Source organism: Atta colombica, unplaced genomic scaffold (assembly GCF_001594045.1).
Source record: "Atta colombica isolate Treedump-2 unplaced genomic scaffold, Acol1.0 scaffold38, whole genome shotgun sequence".
Classification (NCBI taxonomy): domain Eukaryota; kingdom Metazoa; phylum Arthropoda; class Insecta; order Hymenoptera; family Formicidae; genus Atta; species Atta colombica.
The window spans coordinates 4,857,462-4,880,145 of record NW_017259490.1 but is presented as its reverse complement, the minus strand read 5'-3'; the positions used below and the strand labels follow the sequence as shown (position 1 = coordinate 4,880,145).

The 22,684-nt window shown below is 34.8% G+C and overlaps 3 protein-coding genes across 3 annotated transcripts in view; 2 read left to right on the top strand and 1 right to left on the bottom strand.

Annotated features, from left to right (window-relative positions):
* Nucleotides 1-16,871, top strand: part of LOC108691036 (neuropeptide SIFamide receptor-like) — a 43,097-nt gene extending 26,226 nt beyond the window's left edge. Inside the window, exons 2-3 of the mRNA XM_018198658.1 lie at nucleotides 2,135-2,234; nucleotides 15,226-16,871. Of these exons, the coding sequence (XP_018054147.1) occupies nucleotides 2,135-2,234; nucleotides 15,226-16,003 (878 nt within the window). The 3' untranslated portion in view covers nucleotides 16,004-16,871. The remainder of the gene's footprint in view (nucleotides 1-2,134; nucleotides 2,235-15,225) is intronic.
* LOC108691038 lies at nucleotides 6,249-8,145 on the top strand. The gene is made up of 2 exons (XM_018198660.1): nucleotides 6,249-6,312; nucleotides 7,651-8,145. The coding sequence occupies exons 1-2, from the start codon at nucleotides 6,301-6,303 to the stop codon at nucleotides 7,879-7,881; spliced, it is 243 nt and encodes an 80-aa protein (XP_018054149.1). The 5' UTR covers nucleotides 6,249-6,300; the 3' UTR covers nucleotides 7,882-8,145.
* Nucleotides 10,240-12,276, bottom strand: LOC108691037. Its single transcript, XM_018198659.1, has 2 exons — nucleotides 12,210-12,276; nucleotides 10,240-10,638 (listed from the first exon to the last, which is right to left on the bottom strand). The coding sequence occupies exons 1-2, from the start codon at nucleotides 12,219-12,221 to the stop codon at nucleotides 10,402-10,404; spliced, it is 249 nt and encodes an 82-aa protein (XP_018054148.1). The 5' UTR covers nucleotides 12,222-12,276; the 3' UTR covers nucleotides 10,240-10,401.
* Nucleotides 16,872-22,684: the final 5,813 nt, after the last annotated feature.

The following is a 22,684-nucleotide window of genomic DNA, read 5'->3' as shown; positions in this document are numbered from 1 at the left end:
GCAATTCGTATTGTCTATTATCTCTCGCGAGTGGATGCATATTAATGCAATGCGATAGTCGGACTTGCTTTATCGAGAAATTACGTATTCGAATACGGAATAAATAATTATCGGCTTAACGACCGCGATCTGCACGGGAGGTTCCCTTCTATGCGACCTCGTACGTACACCATTCACTTCGTGCACAATACTCTATGGCCGGATTGTATTAGTCCGAACGTGTCGTCGTACGATTAGAGCAAGCGGAACATCGAACGAATTCGATAAACAAGCGTTTCGACATCCTCTGAATAACACATCTCCTATACTCCACTTTTGTTAAGCAAGCAGGACCAAATAAGCAAAATTGAAAAAAACCTATTGAACTATTTAGTGTTCATTTTGTGCTACAAAACATAATTCTGTATCATGCCATTTAGAAGATACTCGTGGCATTGCTAACTTAATATTAAACTAAAACTCTACCGCTGCAATTTTCGTCCGCGACGATTGTACGTTGCTATTTATTATTTGTAGCGTCGTGCATCATGCATCATGAGAGTTGACGAGAGCATGAATCGTCTCGTTTCGTTCAGCTCTATTTCATAATTGTTAGAATTTATGACACGATTGTTCGAAACCACAGTAGCGCGAAATCCGATCGCAAGCATACCATCGACTAGCGATCACAAAGAGATTGGAATGGAGTCAGTCGTGGAAATCGAGAATAACCCTTATTTACACTTCGCATTTCTTGATGCGATGTTACATGCTCGATATTTATGAACGACCTTTTCTTTGATGGGTCTATCGACTCCTCTCTCGCTCCATACTGCGTAGTCCTATTATTCTGAGAACGCGATAAACTTTCCCGTCGATCATATTATACTACCAAATGCTTTCAATATTGTATTATGTGAGATAATTATTTATCGTATCATCAATCGCAGACAATGATGGATGGCTCTGAAAATTTTCCCTCTTTGTCTCTCTTGATGAAAATTCTCTTGTTTTGAGTTTCCTTCATTTTCGTGTACGGGATTAATTATTTTCTTCTCGAAAGAGAATATAATAGTCGTTGCACGCGTATAGAAAAGTGACGGGTAATAAAATTGATACACGCTGGCTTTTTTCTAAAAAATAGGTCACTCGGATTTATAATGTTGTAACTACCACACAATGATACTATTATTCAGATATTATTTCGTTCAAAAATAACGAGATTTTTAGAAAATAATTTTATTTATTTATTTATTTTATTTGTAATAGGAATAAAGCAGCGTAATTTTTCTCACGCTAATGACATTAAAATACGTTGACACAGCACAAGCATGTACTAATTAATTTTAAATATAAGTATTATTTTTTGTCTCTATTCTATTATTTGTGCCATCACGACATCCTTGTCCTCAAATAATCCATTTAAACTCACTTCAAACTATTATAATATAGGATACACTCAGTGACCCGCAAACTTCCGTTAATTAGTTCGTATAATTAGTTGAAAATTGCGAATAGAATTCCCGCTTCTTGAAACGATCAATTTTTCCGAAAGCTAGCTATGTACGTAAGATTGTATATTGTACAAAAATTTGGAATGCATCGAATCTAATAGTCTTAGTAAAAAGTGACTCAAATTGTAAACTTTATATTTTCTGTAAAAAATTAATGTTATATATATGAAATAATTAATTGACAATAAAGTTAAAGGTATTTAACTTTATATTTAACAATACAATTTTATAGTTTAAATTCTCTCATTCCATCTTAATTATTTTTTAAACATGTCTACTTCTAATTGAAATAATTTTTTATCCAGATTCTAAGTTACCGCCAAACTTTTTATATTTCAAATACAATTTAGAAAAATTTCGAACTTTTTCATTTTATTAAAGAATACTTTTATATACATCCTTAAACAAATTTGTGATTTTTATAATTATTCGCGTTTGTAATACGATACAATTAGTATCTTCGGCAAGTATCCTTAGACTTAGCGTTCCTCGCTTTTACTCTGAGTATATTCGGCCTTCGTAAGTCGGCCGCTCCCACAGTAGTCTCTAAAAAGCCCTTCGGCGGCCGTCCGAAGTTCCAAGAGCGATACTCGAAATTACGGACTTGTACGGATACAATAAATTACGGACTTGTGTTTCAGCGTGGATCCTGGGATGGTTCATGTGCAAAGCGGTTGCTTATATACAGGGCGTCTCCGTGGCAGCCTCCGTCTACAGCCTGGTTGCGGTCTCTCTGGATAGGTAAGTGTTATTCATCCGCTTTTTATATCTATATACAGAGATCTATATACAGAGATAGTGTGTGGATGTAGTACATAGTGGGAAGGTATTTATTTAATATATACCTACTCTTCACGGACGCTCTAGATCGATAGATCGAATCGCGTATGCTAATCAAAGGCGATCAAAGAATCGTTTATATGTCGATCTTTTTTTTTTAATCTTGGACACTGAAAGTGAGATTAAGATTATCTTAAATTCAATAATTGAGTAGCCATGCGCGTGTCGTTATCGATACCGAAGTAATTTGACAAGCCCCAAATTTTTACAAATAAACCAGTTATACGAACCGGATAAATTAAATGAAATTATGTATAATTATTTAGATAAGATACTGATGAATTCTTACATTATTTTGACGTGGATTTACAGTAAAGTACTAAAAATATACAAATCTTATCCTTATGTCTGATGAAATCTAATGCTTTTCTTGCGGCAGCTCCGTAACGGGTTCCACCGTGACATATTTATCTCTCATCAGCAATGCAACGCGCTCACGGACAATAATTATAGATCGCGGTGTAACGCACATATTATCGACATGTTTTCATTATGGTATATTCGTGATAATGAGCACACATTATACTCACACTCAAAATTTATCATATAATATATAATGTGGAATTAATAGAGGAAACAATGTGTTTCAGTGTGTAGCGTAATATATCGTAACATGTATCGCATTATCGGTATTATATTGAAGATTTATTAACTATCGCTAATACATAGTTTTCACATCGAACTTATTTCATATAAAAATCACGTTTGCAGACATTGACTTTTATACACAAACGAAATGTGCGCGGCACCTTACGTGACACTTCCGTTTTATGAGAGAATAAAACGTAGCATTCGTATCTCATTCATGGTACAAATTATTATTATCTATTCGCGCGATGTATCATAAAGATGCACCTGTTCAATTGAATGGTACTGCGAAAGACCAGAGTTAAAAAAATTGTCTCTCATTACAAATATAATGAAAAAAAATCAGAGAGAATAAGTTGGAGAAGCGAAAGTTATTATAGGTCGTATTTGAATTTTTTTGGAGAAAAATAACCTGATACCAATTTCACGCACACATTAGAAGATAAGACTTTTACCGTGAATCCGAGGAACAGTTTTATAGGATCTACAGAAACGATCGATCTTCTGTGAATTGCTTAGTGAGAGGGACCGTGCCAAACTTGGAAAATTGTCTTTCGCCTACCACGTGCGCAAATGTATCTTCCAGCTCTTGTCATGTGATCGACGATGCAACCAAGAGCGCTGAAAATATATCTTCCTCCTGTCCCATATGCCTTGCAACGAGAAATAGGGAAACCTCTGAACCTGAGAAAAATCCGAGGGGATATCGCGCATTGACTGGACCTCGCATCGAATTTGCAATGTCATGTTGTTGCAATTCTTTGCAAACCATGCGAAACCTAAATTACACCAGCTCGTTTATTTGGCGAAATAAATTTCGCGCATGAGAGGAAATATTCTATTTGCGAGCAGCGTTATTTCCCCTTATTGGAAACTTTCAATATGTCGAATAAAAGCGGAGCTTCGATGCTGAAAATTTTACAGGATCTTATTTTCGTTACGATTTCTCGAAGGAATATATGTGCATCTGTATTGTAAGATATTGCTGCATCTAAAACACACACGCACTCATAACGTGCTCTCGTTATGGATGGTTAACTCTATCTCTAAGTGCTATAAGAATCGTTGCGAAATTGAAGAGGATTATTTCAATGTTGTCTGTGATTTACCTAGGACATTAACGGCCGATAAATAATAGTACATTCAGTTTTTGTATATTGAAAAAAATTTTACTAAATTTTAATAAATATTTGTTTGAATATGATATTAACTAAATATTTGCTAAATGTAAATGCATATATTTATTTGATATAAGAACTATTAATTTGATTTAAATATCATTTTTTTATTGAGTAAATATTTGTTTATTTATTATAAGTAAATGTTTATTTATTACTATTTGAACAGATATTCATTAAAAGTTAGTAAATTTTTTTAGTGTATCATTTTGCACTGCGCACACATACACATATACACACACACATATATACATATACACATACATCTATCAAGGAGACTCTAAAAATTGTCTCGATTTGACCTGCGATATTTGATCGCACTTGTCGTGCCGCTGTTTCACGACGCGTTCGTAATTCGAGTCATAATATCGCGCCGCGTTATTCAATCTGCTGTTAATTTACGCAACACCTTCCATTGATAAAAGTTTTATTTCACTTTCGTTTTCCGAACGAAGAAACCTCTGGAGACTCTTACTGCGGCTAGGATCTGCTGCTCCCTGATGTGTGGTGTTGCGCGAATTAAATTGCTCTTCCTCTAATTTCAGATTCGCTTAGCGAATGACAGGAACTATTCTAATCTCCGTGATTTCCCGAACCGTTGAATTTTCAATCGTAAGTTTCAAGTACGACTAGAAATAATTTAATTCGCAAGGAATAACGTCTAAATGGATAGTAAAATTTGATCAAAATTCGCGTTATTTAAATTGATCAAAATCTTGATATTTATTTACGAAGTGTGTATGTTTATATCTGCCGAACATTGAATGATGTAAGTTAGCTAAGTGCTCTAAAAATTATAAGTAACAAAAATGACATTTCAGGTTTTTCTTTGTAAAAATATTATATATTAATATTATATATTAATTTCATTTATTTGATAAAAATTTTTTATGATTCATAAAGCTTTATCTGTAATTATTTAGGGAAACGCATCAAATATTTATTATAATTATTTAGTCAAATCTGGAAATGAATATTGAAATGATATTGCAATTGATAATTAATATTGATAATTAATATTGAAACGATATTGTAATATTGTGAAATGATATTGTGAATAACAAAAATGCGCGACATTTAAAGTTTTATTCTGTAAAATGGAAATATATAATATGTATGTACCATGTGTCGCATCAAATATTAGTATATCAGATTATTTTATAAATGTAATATCTTTTCTAACAGACCCTATATTTATAAAATTAATCGATCGATTATATTTTAAAATTAATCAATCAAAGAATTACATTTTATAAATGTAATTCTTGCTAAAGGAGGCATTTATAAAATAGCTTGACATACTGACCAACATATTGATGCAACACGCGGTATATTAATTTTATTTATTCCGACAGAAGTTTTCCATAACTCCTAAAGCATAATTATCTAGGAAGATACATCAAGTATTTTATGTAATTACTTAGCAAAACATTGGCACACGACTATTCTATTAATATTCTAAATCTTGTTATTTGATTATCTTGCGAAATGTTTGCGCAAGAGAAAGAAATTTTAAAATATTGCATTCAGCTAACATCTGACCATGATTCTCTAATTAAAATTTGTAGAATTGTATCATAGCTTTAAATCTTGTAAAGTTTTTACAAATAAATTTCTTGCTTTTCGCAAAAATACTTGGATTCGAGAAACAAAGTTCGATCTCAACTTAATTTCATTTCATCGATAAGTGCTCTCACAGCATCCGACGTTTGAAAAAATACAAAAAAGGTCATAGATTTAGACCTTGGCTGCGTCTTTATGGAACAAATTTGCATTTGCCGGCGGACTCTAGTCGCGCGATTTTTCTTTTCGCATATGTATCACTTACCCCACACACTCACACATCCGCTTCATGTTAGGTATCACCGGTATCGGTTCTGCCTGCATATCTTACTACAGAAGTGTCTTAACCTAATTCGCGCAATAGACGCGAGGGGTTGAAAGCACATTATTGGCGAACCGGTGAGACGATCAGACTAGTATCGTAGAGACGATTGGTCCACCAGCTATCCCACCATGTCCAGTGATCGGCTGACTCAACTAACTGGCGCCTATCGTCATATAGATACCTCAGGTCACATGATCAAATTTATGGCGATTTTAAAAAAATTCCATGCAATATATAAAGCTTCCAAGTCGCCGAAACGGACATAAGCTGTCTTTGCTTCCAAGAAGTAACAAGCTATCCCCAACTAATCAACATGTTCAAGCTGGTAAGCTTCCATATTTACTTCATTTTTATTTTATAAGTTTTCTATATATAAAAAATTTATCTAATTATAACCTTTCTAAATTTGTCTATAAGTTTTTTCTTTGATTACAATTACAAGACGTTCAAACGGAACAAATGGTGTTTTCGCTTGTTTGTCGACCATCGCATCCTTTGTCAACTTAACGTACCGATTGACTATCGATGAAAACGCAAATACCGTAAAGTATACGCGTCACAGATATCCTAATAGAATTATCGTCGATCGATTTTCCGAGATGTAAATTTTCCACAAATAGGACGGCAGTATTTCCGCTGACTGATTTTACGGAGGCATCGTCGCGATTACTGTTCCTTCGGTTCGTTTTCTCTCGGATCTTCGTTGCAAACATGATTCCTATGTCATGTCGTATCCGTCATTCATTGATTCGAAAAGAAGAAATCATTACGGGAGAATTCGCCAAAAGACGTTATGGTTTTAACGAGAAACGCGACCGTTATTTTTCAACTCCGAATCGAGATTTTCTTTTCGCCGATTTGGAATAACGCGTCTATATATCCCGAGTAAACAGTGCCTCTAATACACCGTCACTGGGGACTCCTTTCGTCCTCACTCTCGCGCCTCCTATGATCGATAAAGAGACGGGCAACTATCCTACGGTGTGCATATATGTAAACACAAGAAAAAAAGATTCCCGGCCTCTCCCACCCTTGGCTTTCGCGTTTGCTGCGACCTTTCCGCTTTGGCATGCGAGCGTGTACGACACGACGACGAACCCGCCCTTACACCGTTCACCGGTCTCACGGCGCAATGGCATCCGAGTCTTTGCAGCGGAAATCTACGCGAACGAAATCACTGAAGCATGCATATTGTTAGCAGTGGTAGTGCCGCCGACGTCATTGCCACCAAAGCGAAATACTATTTATATGTGTCGTATTTTTTTAATGCAGTTCCACCGACTTCGTATTCTCTGTCGCGATTTCTTGCGAAACGATGTTCGATATTGGATCCCACGCGTTTTTAAACGACCGATTGGATTAGCGCGATGTCTGATATGATCGAAAAGATCTGATAATTGTGAAACCAATTTGAATATTCATATATAAATATGACTGCAATAGTTTAGCCGTGCAATTTTAATTATTTTGTAATGTTGTTTTTATAAACAATGATGTGGTGAATTTTCTGTAATTTTAATTATTGTCTTTATGAACTTTCGGGACCATAAGTTACATCGAACGGAAAATACATACACAAGCTCATCGTAGGACGGATTATTATAGAAGACTATTAAGAAGAGCAGTATAACTCTCTAAATCCATCTTACAATCTTCTTCATAGGCTGTCTTCGCTGCCATCCTGGCTGTCGCCGTCGCCTATCCCGGTGGTCTTACCGGCGTATCCATCAGCCATGGTGTCGGCCCGATCGTCGCCCCGCACGTCGTTGCTGCTGCCCCAGCGTACTCCCACGGCGCCGTTGTCCTTGCCCAGCCCATTGCTCCCGCTGTTCACACTCCCGCTGTTGTCACCAAAACCGTCTTGGCAGGCCACGGTTACCCTCTGCACGGTTAATCTAAGAGAACCAGTGTAAACTCACCACTACCACCACCGAGTCACGACGACGCAGCCCTGGAAGAAAAAAAGACACATCCCCTACTTCCTCATAATGTGAAGAAAAGACGATAAATTTAGCACGCAATTCTCATCACCGATTTCGACTTCTTCACACTTTATCGCCGTTATCCACGCGTGAACCATTAGGCCCAACACTCCGCGTAGGATCGGTCAAATTCCCGTTTCCCTATTTGTCTTTTCTTTGTATTTTATCGATAAAATTTTCGGACTCTCACCTGGATCATTCCTCCATCATCCCGAGCCCTCCCCTCGTTCATATGGAATTTTAATAAAATTTTTAATTATAAACCAAAGTGAGTCTTATTGTTCAATTCCTAATCTCAGAGGTAGTTCGCTCTAAATAATAAAGGAAGGAGAATAACGCTGCTATAAAGATAATATCCTTGCTGGCCCTGCGAAAAGATTTTTATGCCTTCCGTTCGCCATTCTGCGTCTGCCGACGTTATCCGACCTTATCCACAATATTTCCATGCTAGTAGCAATTTTATTGAACGCACGTACATTACTAAGGGCGCAATAAATCGAAGCGCGCGTAAACGTATTTTTTTGTTCTCGCGACATAGATATTATAGATACATCGAAGCATAACTTCTATAACTACATCTTGTTTACACACAGACAAATGGAGTACAGTTAACACACGCCTACTATACTAGTGCAGAGTCCGAGTATTGCTTTACGAGCGTCTCTGCGAATTATTCTCGAAATAATTCCTCTTTTATCCATCGTCCTTCCGAAGTATTTCTATTTGACGAGATGCTTGCTACGTTGCATTCGGTTTATCTTATCAGATGCTATGTCGAATATTGCGCCGAAACGAGTCATAGGCGCAGAGAGAATGCCAAGTGTCATTTTATGATTCGTATAAAACTGACATTGGGATTTGTGGAAATTAACGAACAAAAGAAATATAAAGTCCTTCTTTGTAATCCCATTTTTACCTAAAAATATAAATTCCGATGATTATACATGATGCATTAATGCATTTTATTTCTCACTTGTTTGATTTGTAAAACTCTTATTTTCACGTACTTTAGAAACATACTTTTAAAAAAGTAAATTCTTTTTATTTATTTAAGCAAAGGAACAGTTTCTGAGGAAAACTACTCCCGTTGCTTTTAATTTTTGGTGATAATGTAAGAGACATTATTTTTTTTCTACAGTGTAAAGAAGCAACAGTCCATATCACATGAAATACAGTTAATTATGTTAGTGCCTCTTTTCCAAAATGAAATTAAAGGAATAGTAATAATAGTCGAAGTAATCTGATATTATTATGCGTTATCGTAAGTTCTTTATCAGAATAATATGTGTTATACATGTTAATTCGCATTAGTATGCTGATATGTTCCTATACGTATCTTACATAGAGAATAAGATAAACTTTCACGATTTCTTGTAAATTTGTATGCGTAACAAACTTTCATATTTAATGCACCATTATGAATTGTAATTAATAAGTGAATTTAAATGTGACACGTATTTCTTATATGTATATATATTTTGTATATATATTTTTAAATTTAAACAGATTTATCATAAAATGTTGGGTACCATAAATGTAGCAAAATGTCCAAAAGAATTTATTATATGCTAAAGATTTCAGAATAACTAATATTTTCCGAATAAATGGAATAATCAAACAAAATTATATTTAATAATTTTTTAATAGTCATTAAATATGGAAATGTCATTTTTTGACGATTTTGTATGAAAATATTTCACGCGATATGATATAAAATTATTAATAAATTTAATATTACATGTTTTCAACACATTTTTCTTTATATTCTTATATAATTCATGTTTTCATTCACGTATCTTCAGGTTATTTATCTAACGATAAGTTATGGGGCTGAAGCTCATTAAGATCAAATAAATGATCCAAAATAAATCGTCGCGAAAAGAGAAACATTTTTCCCGTTATGAGCATTTAATCTTGTTGCTTCACGCTTTTATTCACATCTGTTTCCTATTTGCTTCACATTATTTGTGCGGAATTGTTTATTGCGGCATAGCGCAGAATGCGAGATCAAAATTCAACATACTATCCTGAAAATATATCGTTGGCAGATAATGGGTTAAAATGGAATTATTTGTCCGCGAACTGCGCGATTATGCGGTATAATGCGTGTTGTTTCATAAATTTTACCAGCGAACAAACGGACGAAATTGATGGGCCGCTCGATAGCGCGGAGTCTGCCAAAAGCTCGGATGAGAGATCCTCTTTCGCGAAGCAGTATTAACAGATGTCGGCTAGAAAAGAGGGTGGGTAGGAGAGAAGGCAGAGGGAAATCGTCATAGTCGAGCACACTGCGGTGTTTGCAGCAAGAGAATATTTTATTTTAGAAACGTTCCATGATTCAGAATCATTTGGCGCGTTGCGGTGAGTCGCGTTGTACGAGGAAATCACGATGGTGTTGGCGATCCACTGAATAGTCTGGATACGAATCAATGTTAGTAAGCGTACGCTGAGCCTGGATGAAACTTGTTGTAGTAGCCATTATAATAGCCGTTATAGCCAAGGTTATACGCCAAAGGAACCGGTTGATATGGGTACACCTTCACGTAAGGTGCAGTGTAGATCACTGGGTAAGGGGCCAACAATGGTGGCAGAGGACCTGATACCGGTGCTGGAGCCGGTTCCGGCATTGGTGCGCATGTAACTGCTACCACTGCGATAGCCATTAGAATCTGGAAAGCAATAAGGATGATTACATTTTGAAATCGGAACACGTCACTTAAATCGCACGCCCGGTCTGTCCATCACCTTTCCCCCCATCGTTTCCTGATTCCTGGTTTTTATGGGCACTATGAAAAATGTCGAGAGTGTGCTTGAGCGAGCAAGTGAGGCGCATTTAATGTCGCCGGTGACTTTGGCGACGCCTGATCGGCCTGTTTTTTGCAATCGCTAGCTTGATATCACCTCGCTCCAATTAATCACCGGGACAATCGCACGTGCCAAGAATGATCTCTTTTTTCCATTTTCCTCGATCCGCGATGATAGCGTCCTGCTTTTATTTTTCTTCTTCTTTTATGGTAATTCAATTATCCGTTTAACACAGACGTTCCGCGAAAATTTTGAAAACATTTCTGCGGTATTTCGATTTCGACGGCACTGTAATTTCACGATAACGTTTTTCTCTTTCCATTCCGGATATTCCGCTTTGAAAAGGATTACACGGATTGATCGATCGTGGACGCTTTTACGTATGAAGCGAAGTGTTTGAGCATTCTCGATTCGGGAAAAACTCGACGAATTTATGAAGCGAAAGCGCTCTGTCGATACGTTTATTAACGAAATTGAACAGTATTCTGTAGTCGTAATGTTAATGCTTAGAAAAGCATTAAAGGCGCAGAATGTATTCAGTATTCGGATTTTATTTGATGCACTGAACAAAACTTTATATTGAACATTAAAGATTGTGCTTCAATGACAATTTTGATGTACGAATTTTTCAAAAATCTCACATAACGCGACACTTTGTACCGATGTTTGAAAACTAAAGCTGATATTTATAGTTAGTTCTTATATTTAAGATTGTCTTAAGTATAGTCTTAAGATGCCATAAACCAATCGCAAAATTATTTAGAGCTCAGACACGATGAAAGGAATAAAAAATAAAGAATATTTGATAGGTTGAAATCTATTAATCCTTGTTCCTTATTCCTTTCTTTATTCCTTTTATTATATCTTTAATATTTTAAGACATTATTTCAGACCAATATTTCTTAAGCCGGTATTCATAGTCAGATCTTATATTCATGATTGTCTTAAGTACAGTCTTAAGAAGTCACGAACCAATCAAAAAGCTATATTAGCGTCTTAAAAAATAGTTTTGAAATAAAAATGGACTATAAATACCATCTATAGAAGGTCCTATATAGCCAATTTTTATTTCAAGACTTAAATAATGTCTTAATGTCTTCTAGTATGGCTCTCTGGCCGATATTCATAGTCCAGTCTTATATTTGAGACTATCTTAAGTACAATCTTAAGATGTCACAATCAAAAGGCTATATTAAGACATTATTTAAGACAGTCTTGAAAAAGAATAAACTGTGAATATCGCCCTCTGGTTCGTGACATTTTAAGACGTCAATCAGTAAGATTCTTAAATATAAGAATCTCCGTGTACAAATATCGATCTATAAATACTGGCCTAAGTCGTAGAAATATCCTTATGACTGGAAGTGCATCGGACACACTATAGATAGATGTAGACAAACGAACACGCACGAATGTATACGATGGATATACTTGCCAGTTTGAACATGTTAAGCGTTTTATCAGCTTTATTCCCGTTAAAGAACACACAGGACGACACTGTTCGGTACTGCAGTTGCAACTACGGGAAATCGATCCCTTTATATAGATACATCTCCGGGATCATCATTGCGAACGTCTCATTGTGTTCGCCCCACTGCGCGATCATAGGCAGCCTTGGGCAAGCTAGATTTCCGCGTTGGCTATTTTTTTCAACTTTTCTCGCCGTCTGGCTCCTCGTCGTTGAGTGGATATCAGACTCGGGGTTCGTTGTTTGTACATGATACACATCGAGATAAATGCGATGTACACGCGCCGCCACTCGGAAGTGACGTGCGCTCCGTGAGAACGCTTGCAGATCGGTATCGGACGCATTGATTTATGGAAGGTCACGACGACAAGTATTTAAAATTTATTCATTGAATTGAAGGTTACAACGACGAAGATCGCAGTCGATGATGCCGATAACACGAAGAGAAGGGCGGCGCTTATATAGCGGAGGCGGAAAATTCGCGACTGTTGGTGTGAGTGGTAAAATGGCGACTTAATGAATCCGGAAGCTGTACGGTCTGTACAGGCGTTGCGAGAGAGAAACGTTCATTAAAGATAGTATTCGACGTTTCTCCGTGGGCGGGGACCATTTAATTAATGAGGAAAAAGAAATACTCCTGCTTTTCGCGCGACTCGACGAGTCCCGCTTTTATGGTTTCTTTGCATCACAAAGACGCGCGCGCTTTATCTCGCGCGGATCTCCTCCGAATCTGAACGTGCTTCATCGTCATAAAAAACTCTGAAACGAAAGAATCATCAATTGCTCTCACCTTGCGTTGTCATCGTCGTTGTCGTAAATCGATGGTCCGCGCATTCCAACTACTTTGATAGCGATTTATACGATTTTTATCCTATTCTTATCTCACGTTCTTATCTCACGTTCTTAAATACGGGCGAATGCAATTTATATGATTTTAGAATTTAACGAATAAATTCTTCTCTATATTATGTCATTATTTTTTTCCTGTTTCAATATACATATTTTATATGAGAAAAAAATTGATTTTTTTAATTAAAAGGGACAATTTTTAATCAATTTTTGTAAAGAATCACTTTTTTTTTTAATAAAGAGAATTATTTTAAAGCTATCTTTTTGCAAAAAATCGATTTTTAGCAAATTCGGAGATAGTACATCCCTATTTGTACACATTCTAACAAAATACGGTAGTGTTTATATAATTTTCACTATGTTGCTATAAACAGATAGAAATGTCTTTCCCATACAGGAATACTTGTATACGTCAAGATATGTAATGTAATATAAAATGAATAAGTATAACATTAATTGTCATTATAGAACCAATAATTATGCTGTAAGAAAAATGGGTGTGGGAATTTAACACCATGCGATGTTTATATAATTCTGTTATTTATATCAATTTAATCTTATTTATATCAATATTAACATAGTAAGAATTATATAATCACTGCATAGTTAATTTCCCATCCATATTTTTAGAGTATAAATATCGGCTTTATAATAAGAGATAAAAAAATATTATACTTATTTTTTTTCTCTTACATTACATTACATATGTTTACTTATACAAGTATTAGCTTCGTGTGTCGTAGAAAAATTTCTAAGACATTTCTATGATAGCAACTATAATTATTTCTGAACTTATTATCTTTTGTTTTAGAAGGCTTGTCTTAGAATGTTAATAAATGGTTGGTTCATTCACTTGAAGGTGATCAGCTCCATCGAAATGAAAACACGCCTCGACAGATTTTTCTCGAAATAATCCAACTTGTCTTAAATCCAGACACTAAATGAGAATTCTTGAATCATATAAGACATGTTACTCGTATCTATTCTCATATACAACTCGCGGCATGCCCATCGAAGCGTGACGGGTGTCTTTCGAAACAGCGAATGGAATATTTGTTGGCAATTCTGTAAAGCCTAAAAATGACGCGACAGGACAGCGATTTTCTACGCGCGCGTAGGCGTCCGTGGCTCAACCGAACCTGTCTTGATGCCTATAAAATGGCTATTCTGCATTCTTCATTCACGATACAATAAATTAAACGGTTATCTAACGCGCAAGTATATTTTGCGTAAAAGGGAGGGTACAAGTTTATCACTGATAAAATAGTCGCTAATAACTAAAAACTTTGTCTGAACAAAAGATATCACTCCCTTCTTATATCCTTTTACACTAAAAATCTTGTTTTTTCGCGATAGGTTTGATGTATATTTTTAATCATTATTTAATAAATGGAATAGTATAATATCACTACTTGATTTCAATAATTATTATACATATACTTCTTTTGATGTATTATTGCACTAATTATTGCATATTTCTTTTGAAGTCTTATTGCATTAATAAATTATATGGGAGATAAAACCGCGCGTATTTAATTCTTTTTGTCTACTTCAACAAAATGAGATTATTGCGAGATGTTGGACCAAGAATTTTTGATATATTAAATAAATCCTACTAATTAATATGTTAAAAAAGGCAATTTTTAAGATTGGATTTATCTTTTGATAAATCGCATCTCTTTCTTACTCTTTGTTGTCTTATTCTTTTATATTCTTACTTATTCATTATATAGATGAATTATTATAAATATTATTAATAGCCAAAGATGAAACAATTAGCCTTAAATGCTTAAAAGTAACTTTTTGTGATAGTTTTATATATCTCAAAAATTTTTAATTATTTTAACTATATTTTTATTTAAAAATATATATATTATGTTTAGAAATATATATTTAGAAATATATTATATTTCAGATGAATATATTTTAAATTTTATGAATTCTCTTAAGCAGATTCTCAATTTAAATTTAATCGATTTGTATGAGTGTATAAATGTAAATATCTAATATTATTTATTTACGCTATAACTTTTAAACTATATCTAATTTTACGCGATTTAAGCTTTTATTTTTAAGATTGGCGAATAAAATGATGGTAATAATATTAACGACTTATGCGGTTTATCTTTTTCAGGTTTTTGGCAATCTGGTGGCCGTTAAAATGTCAAATCACGAAGCGGCGAGCTCGCATGATAATCGTCGTAATCTGGTTCATCGCTCTGACAATGACGTCACCCTGGTTGCTATTTTTTGACTTGGTCTCCATCTACGACGATGATCCCGATTTACGTTTCTGCCTGGAAAAGTGGCCGCATCCTAAGGACGGCTCACTGTTCTTTCTAATTGGCAATTTAATTCTTTGCTACGTGTTACCAATGATACTCATATCTCTCTGCTATATTCTCATCTGGATCAAGGTGTGGCGCAGGCATATACCCACCGATACCAAGGACGCTCAGATGGAGAGGATACAGCAGAAGTCGAAGGTGAAGGTGGTCAAGATGTTGGTCGTGGTCGTGATACTTTTCGTCCTCTCATGGTTGCCTCTCTACGTGATCTTTGCTGTAGTCAAACTAGGTGGCGACGTGGCTGAGAGGGAGGACGAAATTCTGCCGATCGCCACGCCGATCGCCCAGTGGCTAGGCGCCAGCAATTCCTGCATAAATCCGATCCTCTACGCTTTCTTCAACAAGAAATACCGACGCGGCTTCATCGCCATCCTGAAGAGCGGCCGGTGCTGCGGCAAACTCAGGTATTACGAGACCGTCGCGATGATGTCCTCCTCAACGAGCATGAGGAAGTCCTCTTATTATGTCAACAACAATAACAACTCATCGACGAGACGCTGGCACGGACCACCGGTCCATCAGGATAGCAATGTTTCTTACATATTCAATCACACTGGTGTGTAATTGTAGCCATGTAAGTCGAAGGTGCCCTGAGGTAGCCTTTACTATGCTGATTTAATACCCGATCAAACTGAAAGAGAACGTGGTGGCCTTTGCATCTCGATCGGCCACTCTAACGCATGGTTAGAAGCCAAAATCTGGCCGAAGTCAGCCAGTCCGAGAATTATGGATCATCTTGTGGATGATCGACATGATTGTTACTCGGGCCGGAAATTGTCAATGGAAAAACGAGAGCCGGAGGAGAAGAAATCTTTCCCGGCAGACTACGAATCGTTGCCCTGCCATTGCCCTTACGAAAGACACCGTTATTTGGATTTTGTCACAATGTTAGCCACTGCGTATCCTACGTAATATATTCTAGTTGTTAAGACGAGTTCACCGCTGCGAGTTGTACAATTGTTCGTCCAATGACACGATGAAGTAGCTTTCTAGGCGATCCAAGAGACGAGATTTACGCTTCAATGAATCTTAGAACTTCTTCTATGTTCGAGATATTTGTACGGTACGTTTGAACGATGAGTCTAATTAAGTCTACTAGTTAAATGTAAAGTAGGATGGGTTTGTTACGATTGCGGCGGATGCATGCACCCTTGTATGTCGAGTACGTCAGTACGTAATTAGCGCGACAACGGTGAGTGACAATGATGACTCGTGCGAATGCGAATATGAATTGAGTCGTTGTCTCTTGATAGTAGACACACTGCACTTCCGTCATCATGACAAACAATTAAGCCGATCCTCATCATTTGGATATCGTAATTAAGGAGGCAGGAGTGGAAGCGTGTACACCAATTAAGTGCGGAGCTTTATCGAATATACAACGGAAGACATAGCATAGTGTAAGACTCGATTTTCATATGAGTAGTCTTCGAACAGAACAAGACATTGATAAAATAAATCGCATAAAGCATTATCTACACGTGTATCTAATATTGCATACCGCAGATTCATTCGTACATGTTTCGTACACGTTGAGATCACCAATTGCACTAAAAATCGAGATTAGATAATACGAATCCATAGCGAGATGAATGAGCATATAATAATTTGTAGATGTCATTAATGGTCAATATTGTGATTACAAAGAATAATTTGTTTTATATATTTTAAAATATTTTTCAGAAGAAACTATTGGTCAATAGATTATGGTTGGTTTCTTTGTAAGATTTACACCATTCTCAATATGTATCTCTAATATCCATTAACATTTTTCATTCTAATGTATTTATTCTTAGAGTAAAATAAGAATAAAATTAATTTAGTAGTAATGAGTTAATTGATCTTTGTAAATACTATCAGTACATGCAGTTTGTTTACATGTATTTTTCAGAAGAAAATATTGGTCAATAAATCATTCGACTATAACTCACGCCATCTTCTAATATGCATCTTTGATGTACATTTAAATTTTTCATTCATATATTCATTCTTTGTGGATCAGAATAAGAAAACAATTAATTTGAAGTAGCAATGAGTTAATTGATCTTTGCAAATACTACCGGTACATGTGATTTATCATAACGTATTTAAAATTATTAACGTATTTAAAATTATAATTACTAAAGTTACGTATGTATATGTTCTTACCGAAACATTAATCTGAGATATCTGTTTGTAATCCGTGCAAACGCCGTTGCTCTCCACACTTGCGACTCGTGCCAAGGACATGAGAAAAACTTATGATAATGCAAATGTGTGAGGTAAAGACATCTGAAAGATGGTTTCTTTTTTCCGACATTCTTTAAAGATGTTTTTAAAGACATTTTTTTACATTCTTATATAATTGAGAAATAAAATAATCAAATGGCAGTCCAAAGTAGGTCCTATCACTATCATCATAGGCGTTTGTTCGTTCTTGCTGGATTAATTGACAGGGTTTTCTCGAGCTTGATCGTTTACACCATCGCGTTTGCACATCGAGACTAATCCAGATTATCCGAGGGCATTTCTCGTAGCCTTCTGAAGTCACAACATTTATCGTGCTTGTCACAGCTCGTTATTTCATCGCACGTGATTATCCGTCGACGATAAAAGAACAAAAGGGCGTACTTTGTTCATTGGCACCACGATCGATCAGATCGCGGATTTCCGAGCACGTCGATGACGTGATAGAGCGATCGAATGATCGCGTAATTCGTTACATTTTAAGGGCCGAGATCGGCTTTTGCGTTTTTTCTCCAAGGGCAACAGGATTACTTTGAATCCTTATAACTGTAAGATGGTAACGCCGTAAGCGAATTGCCGGTTTTTAAAATAGAGTAATTATTTTCGTAAGGTTTTTATACGAGAGACGATACGAAAACTGTAGATTTAACTGCAGATGTGCGAATTATTACAAGATCACCGAGTCTATTCCAATTCATATCTATCGGTGGCAATTAAGTGTAACAATGATAATAAAATAGAACGGGAAAATAAAAGAAGGATGCGATCAGCGGTGATAGCAATTAACTGGAGGAACGTAGAAACAATCAGGATTTTAAAATTGATACAATTTTTTGCTAGTTTTAAATTTCGATGCTATAGACACTTACACATACATACGTGCACTTGCGTACAGAAATGATATCTGAATGTACATCCAAATTGATGTGAAATACGTTTTTTGATATCTGTAGCAACTCGCACCGAAATTACGCCGGTTATAACACTTGGCGATAATCTCGGGCTGCAACTATACAACAAATATGAAATGGCGAATACGTGTTACGAGTAATCAAGTGTACGAGCATGAATATAACTGATCACGTAGCATGCATGTAAGGATCAAATGTAAGTCTATCCGCTCTGTCTGCATGTACGTACTATATGTATAACCTACTGTTGCTACGTTGTGTTATTAAATATACATTAACATGTTCCAAGTTCACTGTTCCATCGAGGATCCTTTTTATATTGTTGATTCTTAATTATTGATCTTTGTCGCACGCGCGGAATATCTTCTACGCACATATTTTAATAGATTTTTTTGTAACTTTTAGAAAAGAGCTTTTGTTTAAAGCAATTAACAAACATGAATTCGTTGGAAGAATTATCTCCCTTCAGCGTGCGATTATTTTTTAGAAATGCATTGCATAATTGTCTATGATAAATTGTTTATTAAGAGATAATGAACATTAATTATAAATATAGCGAGATAAGAACTACCTTGATCGCATTTGTAAATTAGATACATGCAAGAAGATGTTGTAACAAATAAATGTAAAAAAGTTCATAATAGAGCTACGTAAAGTAAATTTTTGAAATCCTGATACGTTTGAATATTTGAATATTTAGGTATTACTGCAATTCGATTTTGAGATGCGAATAATTCTATTTCAAATAAGATGAATAGTCGAATAATTCGAGTACTTCAAATATCATGCATATATTTTCAGACGGTTGAATTGTTGCCATGTTTGTACTGGTACCGTCATTTTACAGTATATATTTCCATATTTATTAAATATTTGTGATATTTTTGATCAATTCATAGACTATCTGTATATATTTAAATAAATGCAGATTATCTTGATATTCGGATACTTGAAATATTCAGCTATTTTTTATCGGAAATCTCATGTTCAAGTTTCACCGAATAACAGAATTACTCGAACATCTACAACTCCTATTCACGCTTAAGTTCTGTCACTTATGTCTTACGAGATGCAATAAAAAAGTTTCCGGACTAACGCTGTAAAAAAATAATTGACTAATTCTATTTTCTCCCTTCAAAGTAATTCCTTTCAAAGTAATTTTCTTAGACAGTAATTCTTAACTAACGATATGAAAAAAGTGAAGTTCAATATAATTAATAATCTCTCAGTTTTTTTTATTTTCTTTAGATCTTTTTTTTTTAGTTTTTTCAGAACTATAATGTTAATCATTATAAAGATTATGCGTTTCGCGGATTTTTTCCATATCCTGATAATATCAGATATTTCTCGTCCTGGTGAAGTGGACTGCAAGTTTGCACGAAACGTTAGCATTTCAAGAATGGATCTGGATACAGAGAAAACTGGCGAAATGCATAATCTTTATATAGAAAGCCACCCTTTATATAGAAAGCCTCAAGAATGTTAATCATTTTTATTGATCATCTAAGAAATTTAATAATATAAAAAATAGGAAAGAAATATTGTATCGTATTAAAATTAATGCTTTTGACTATTTTAAAATTTATGAACAAGAACTAAAAGACAAAATTTAAATTCTTTGGAAAATCTCTCAAATATCTTCTTAAGAGTTAAGTAAGCGATCAGTCTAAGAACTAATTTTGTACCTCGTATGATTGACATCAAAATAATCGAGACAGTTTTTTTTAGTGATCTTTAAAATATTTCCGATACTTAATAAGAAATGCTGTTTCATCCATTTTGAATTTTGACACTGAAACCGGTATTCATAGTCGAACCTTATTTAAGACCATCTTAAGTACAGTTTTAAGATGTAATGAACCAATCCCAGAGGGCCACAGAGGGCGATTTAAGACATTATTTAAGACGATCTTAAAATAAGAATCGACTATGAATACTGGCATAATACATTTCGTAATAAACCATAATAATATGTGTTCGAGAAATTCATGATCATGCCTTAATCGCGACAATTGAACAAGTTGTTAATAATGCTTTTTCTCTTGTAAGGATTTAATATTAATTTAAAAATAATACGTTTTACACACATATATAAAGTATACTGTTGGCGTCTGCCAAGGATTTTATCAAACGTAACTAGGTTAGGTTATAAGATACTGCGAATTTATATCGTACAATGTATCGCGTTTATCGCACATTTCTACTTAGTGTTGGTCCTTGACATACAATTATTTTATTTAGTTATTATTCGATTATAATTCAGAAACGTAAATCACGTATTTAAAAGAGTTATGTTGATAAGTATTTTAAAAATAATAATTTAATAATTAATGTTTTTCATTAACATAATTATGTCCAGAACATCGATATAAATATTTTATACATTTGATTAATAATAAAATAGGTTTTTAAACGATATTTTTCTACAAAAATATTACTTCAATAACAGAAGAAGATACATGTTGGAATATTATGTTTTTGTTGGAATATTTTATTTAAAAAAGTATACTTTTTCTTATCATAGAATCTCTTATATAATATGTTTGCCGATATCGTACCGTGAATCATTTATAGGATATTTCAAGATGAGTTGAAGATACCGTCTAAAATTAATTCCCAGAGGCAGCAGGAAAATTGCGTAGAGTATCTGAAGCCAACGCTTAAAGGTTAATCTATCGTTGTGAGCCTTTTTTTTCTGATAGCGCATAAGATACGCGAGGGAAGATAATATGAACTAACATTTCTCTCGATAGACGTAAGCATTCTGTTATACAATTTTTTATAATCGTTTGCGAGACACTCCCTGTTATATTCTTAGGTAATCTCGTGTCTAAGCAGGACACGGAATACGATAATTAAGTGTTTAATTGATAGAACGTATTTACGGTCATTGATATATTATTAGTGTCAGTTGCGTGTGAAGTGGCCAAGTGTTTAATGATATTGGCAGAGCCTTGATAAATACAAGTGAGATTTTCATGGAGAGATATTGGAAATGCACTGTTTGTAGCTCTGCAAAGTGATGTTTTGTATATTTAAAATACTTTCTTTTTCTAGTAAAAAATACGAGTACTAATAATGTAAAAGAGACGTTATTTACGTATTCATCATAAAGTATAAATTATTATCTGCAAAAAAAAGGAGGCGGAGTAGATTGTCGTATTTGATAAATAAAATTACATCTAGATTTTTATTAATTAACGTCAATTTCAATCACTTTTTTTTCATAATACATAGAGAAGTTTAAGTATCTTTTCCAGTAAAATAATTGAATTTATTTTAAGTGGAATTTAGTGGAAGATTTTTTTGTACTAACTTTATAATTAAGTCTCACACACGCGCGGGCGCGCGCGCGCGCGCACACACACACACACACACACACACTCACACTCACACACACACACACATACACACAAAATAGAATATCTCGCTTTTGAAAATTTGCATAAGTGTCATGGTCAAATTGACACTTTCGTTGCACGCATTATCGAATAAAGATCAAAAACTAGCGATTTAAATTGAGCTCACGCTTTATGAGACGGCTATAATATAAAATCTTCTACATAACATCTCGAACGATATACCATCTTCTTTCCTTTCCATTATTTTATTTTATTGACGGTTATGCGTTATATGGATAAACACATTATCTGTATAACAATGAAATAATAGAAACATACTAGAAGGTAAGATGATGATTGCAGATGAAATGTCGATAAGTGTTTAGCATCTTATCAGAATATGTATGTAACGTACTAACAAAAAAATGTTATCGATGTCGATGACTTTCATCCACAACTTATTGATAAAAAAGTAACGAAAATACTTACGATTAAGACGAATACGTAAATACCATGAAAGATAGTCTTCGTTTGTGTATGTTTTGAATATATGTATATGTATATAGATGATACATATATAGATGATATGTAAACAACTGGCGATTCGGCGTTACCGCCTGTTAGTCGAGACGCAACTCTCTGTCCACTGTTCAAATTAGCAATAAATTTTAATTTTCCTAATTTTGCTGTCATTTTATAGGAGATGCCGTGGTAACGTCAAATCGTATCCCAGGTAGCTAAAAATGTATCGAGTTGCGAGTATAAGT